This window comes from Fukomys damarensis, unplaced genomic scaffold, assembly GCF_012274545.1.
Source record: "Fukomys damarensis isolate Sample0158 unplaced genomic scaffold, DMR_v1.0_HiC HiC_scaffold_17, whole genome shotgun sequence".
NCBI classification, from domain to species: domain Eukaryota; kingdom Metazoa; phylum Chordata; class Mammalia; order Rodentia; family Bathyergidae; genus Fukomys; species Fukomys damarensis.
In genome coordinates, this window is record NW_022900929.1 from 7564275 (window position 1) to 7568958 (window position 4684).

The window sequence follows — 4684 nt, forward strand, 5'->3', positions numbered from 1 at the left end:
TGATCTTTTCAGACACACCCATAATCAAAACTTAGGTGCTTACAGAGGCGCCACAATTCTAGCTGATTTACCTAGCTGTTCTGTACTTTAGACGCAGTAAGAGAGCCACGGGACTGACAGCCTGTCTTCGGATTCTCAGGGCCACGCTGGACTACTCTAGAGCAGTTGCTCGGCATCTGCTCAGTACTGAATGAGCACCCCAGGGTGGCTCTGGAGGGCTGCAGACTGTGTTTGTGAGAGGGGAAAGTGCTTCTCACTCGCCATAGAAACATCAGCTACACTCTAGGAGTCATTTGCAAAGCCACCCAACATCACTTTGCATGCTCAGTAGTGAGTCATGAACTATCATTCTAAATAATCTAGCTTAGCTCACTTAAAAACACTCAGCATGTTTATGTCTTGGATGACTCAGAAAAGCCCTGGCAACCATACCAAAGTTGCTATAGTTATCAAGGTCCGGCTGTGAGACAATGGACACCTTACCCATCGAGAGCAGATCAAAGAAGCCATAACACACATGTGCGGTGTCAAAAACAGCTTCAGCCTCAAAATCAAGATGGCAAGGGCTGCAAATGCTAACAACTGCAACGAGTGAAAAACCAGCTATAAAAATACAAAACAAAACAACATGTTCACTTTATGTGCTTTACAACAAATACAGTACATATATGAAAACTATCACTATTCATTAGGTCAAAGATCTAACATATTACTAGGCCTCTTAGCATTTATTCATTCAACAAAGATCCACCGAGTGCCTGTTACAGGGCAGGCACTCTTGTAGAGCTTCAGATACAACTCAGTGACTTCTGCCCTTGTGAGGCTGAGATGTTAGTACGTTTGGGAGGGACTGGCAACAAGTGGACATGCAAATAAATGAACCCATTCCAGCCCAGTACAGAATGGTGAGTGCATGGCCAAGAACTGTGGGCCTCGGGTTGGGGCCATCCTGTACATAGGATTTGTCGCCATGGACTGCATCAAAAAGGTGACATCTGAGGTGAGCCTAGGGGCAGAAATAGGAAACAACTATCATGTGTGGTCACTCAGTTGATAACACGAGCGTACAGGAACTCGGTCATTTTGAGAGGAGCAGGAAATACATATAAATATTTGTACTAATGAGTGGGACACCGTAATTTGATCTAGGGGACAGTTCTGCTGAGCAAAGGTTTCATAGAACATTTCTCTAAGAGACATAAAATATCAACTTACTAGAAAAAGGGACAATGACTAAGGTCAAATAACTGAGGCAACAAAAAGCAGGTGGCTCGCTGTGAGTTCGAGACCAGCCTGGGCTAAGTAGTGAGTTCCAGGTCAGTCTCGACTACATAGTGAGACCCTGTCTCAAAAAACAATTTTATAAAAGCTGGTGGCAAGTAAATGTTTATGCTCTAATTCCTAATATTCAAATTCAGTGTTAAAGATAACAGGGCATTTCCATTTATAGAGTTAATATTAATACTGCATGTTAGAGAGAATGCAACAAAACAAACACTGACAAATAAACTGGTACATTTTTGTATTTCAAAATATTTATCAGGGCATAGGAAAGATCTAACTCCCTTGACTTAAACCGCCATTCTAGGAACTTTTAATCTAAAACAATGATCAAAACACAGACATGCACTACAAAGATGATCACTGACATATATTTAACAGCAAAAAAGAAAAAAGGAACCAACCTAAGTCACTAATAAACAGGAACACAAAACAAATAGCTACATTTCCACAGGTATATAGCCAATAAAAATGACATATTAAAAGATTATTCAATGGCATGGAAGAGTTTACAGGATATAAAACTGCACACGTACAGAATACTAATTCTGTAAAAGAAAACCCATGAAAACATCTGTACATACAAACACACACACACACACACACGGTGGTATAGAGGAGGGTGCTACCCAACATACCAAAAAGTTAATGGGTTATTTTTGAATGGTAACTGATCTGTATTTTCCAAATTGGCTTCCAAATCCCTACTACTACTCAAATGTAAGAGCAGACTGGAGAAGGATCAGCAGAAACGCATTACCAGTGTTCAACGACTCAAGCAAGGCAGCGCTCTCATGAATTACCTTTGAACTTGAATTTAACACAGTAGCCTACCAGAGAATAAAATGAGGAGACCTTTACCTCACCCCGTTCAAGGAGCTGTTTTCTGGAATAAAACAAAATATTATCTATTTACTGAATGTTTATTACCGTATGGTTATGTAAGAATAACTTCATTTATTTTTAGATTTTTGAAATTTGACTCTCTATAAATGAGCAAAAATAAAAGTAAAGATTAGATAGGACTACTAAAACTTTCATTAATTTAAAAAGCATAATTTACAGTCATATTTAAAGTATGTCAAGTTCGGTGTGGTGGTAAACACCTGTAATCCCAGCACTTGAGATGCTGAGGCAGGAGGATCGCCACGAGTTTGAGGCCAGTCTGGGCTACATAGTGAGTTCAAGACCAGCCTGAACTACACAGTGAGACCCTGTCTCAAAAAAAAAAAAAAAAAAAAAAAAAAAAGTATGTCAAAAGCTATTCTTTGGTTAAGATAAAATGGATTTTACTGATTCCCAGAAATTGTGGTATCTTTGGAAAGATAAATGACTAGAAAGGCTTTCTATTAAATAGTCAAGCTATGTACAATAAATATAATACTTTATATAAATGTACATATGAAAAATCAAAATTACAACAGTAATTATAACTATAAACCACATGCACATCCTGGTACGTAACTCTTCGTGAGCATCTCAATATATTTTTAGGATAAAGTTCTACAAGAAAAATTACTGGGTAAACATTTATTTATTTTTTAGTTTCAGAAAAGTGATCCTATTTACTAAATACTTATGTCCAGTGTGTGGTGAATACAGCAGGAATAATATAGACATCATTCTTATCCTCCTGAAGTTATGTTAGTTTCTACGGGGTGCAAGGGCCTTGTAATATGAATTTGGGTGTGGGAGAGAGAAGTAAAACCGTGTTCAGAAGAAATTCAATGGCACAAAGATGCAGATGAAACTAAGAGTGGTCAGCAGAAGGTCTCCAGGGGCAGCGGGTGTCACCACATAACCCTGACTCCTCAGCAGCCCCTTGCCTCAGATGCAGCCAAGCACAGGAGGTTTCCCTACTGCTCCAGAGATCTTTCCATCACAGCAGAGCTTTTCGGTGAGCTGCCACATTCCAGGAAGAAGCCCAGGAGGGGAGTCACTGTTATGACTGCCAAGGATCCCCCACCCACCATAAATACTGATGGAAATAAAAGTGACAGCTGATTCCAGATTGCACATGCAAAATGAAAGCAGCAAGAAAGTTAAACACCAGCCCACAGGGGCAAAAATTTTGACCTCTCAGGAAACAGGATTAATGCAAGAAACAAAAAAGTATTAAATGAAAATTCCAATTATTGTCCTCAGTGAAGTCTGAGAGGAGAGTACTTTTGTATAATTAGACATGCCTGCAGAAATTCTGGAAAAACACATTTACCTAATTTAAAACCTCCAGGTTGAAAAACAAAATTACATATCTGGAATCAGTAAGGTAAAACCCAGCCATGGGATTCTAAGAACATAGAACAAAAAGAAAAAAATACAATAAAGGCAATAATACAAGTCACAGAAAGAAAGGCTGAAGCAAAAGAACATGAGGACAAAAGTTCCCAAAGCTGAAGAAAGATTTAAGTGCTCAAATCAAAATATCCAATGAGTAATAAAGCTCTCTTTCACACATGCACAAAGCCCTCCAATAAAATAAAACCCAGATATATCCTCTAAACAATCTACCAGTTAAATAATTGTACTTTTCAGCCAAGAAAGCACTCAGAAAATATGCCATCTCTATATTCCCTAAGAGCATCATTTGGGTACATGCCCTATGGGTCTAAGGAGGGTAAAGCATGAGATACAAGAACAGTCAAGAACAAATGAACTATAAATATGAAGCGAAGTCCATAAATGGCTGGTGTCTTCAATCTACATGTTCAGAGACTTCTTTATATTTTTGGTACCAGGGACTGAACTCGTGACCTTGTGCTTGTGAGGCAGGTATGGTGCCACCAAGCTAAATTCCCGGCCCTTAGAGACTTCTAACAATCTAGGAGGAGACGTTCAGATTGCTTCAGTGTAACGTGGGTGATGCAGTTGCGTAGGGAGGAGGAAAAAAAAGTGTTGTAGTAGCTCAGCTGTGAAGCAGCAGGTGTTTGAAGCCAGAGTGTGAATCCTGACTCTGCTGCTCTCTGGCTCTGTTCTTGCAAGTGTGACTACGAGATGAAAGGATTGGTGCCCAGGGTGGCATCTAGTGGGAGGCCTTTAGGTCACTGGGGTTGTGCCCTCAGAAGGCAGCGTTCCTGGGACTTCCTGCAGCTCTCATGAGAGAACTTTTAGAAAAGCCCAAGTCTGGCCCCCCCACACTCTGTCTCTCTGGCTCTGATTCCAGGCTTGGGACAAGACTGTCTGCTCTACTAACCCTTCCCCTGCCATGATGTGTTGCCCTAAGTAGAGGTCAAACCACCCCCACACCCAATCTTGGACTTCGAACAAAACTGAGTTAAATAAACATTTTCTCTTTATAAAGTTAGTTGCCTCTGGTATTTCATTGGAGTAAGCATGCCTTTGAGGAAATTACTTGCCTTGCCTATGCTGCAGTTTCCCCACCTGTAAATAAGGGAATGATTAC

General features: G+C 40.1%; 1 protein-coding gene across 1 annotated transcript in view; it reads right to left on the bottom strand.

Annotated features, from left to right (window-relative positions):
* Positions 1 to 4684, bottom strand: part of LOC104860368 (probable C-mannosyltransferase DPY19L2) — a 78020-nt gene that overhangs the window by 6155 nt on the left and 67181 nt on the right. Inside the window, exons 18-19 of the mRNA XM_010621500.1 lie at positions 2143 to 2167; positions 484 to 603 (exon numbers count right to left, since the gene is read on the bottom strand). Of these exons, the coding sequence (XP_010619802.1) occupies positions 484 to 603; positions 2143 to 2167 (145 nt within the window). The remainder of the gene's footprint in view (positions 1 to 483; positions 604 to 2142; positions 2168 to 4684) is intronic.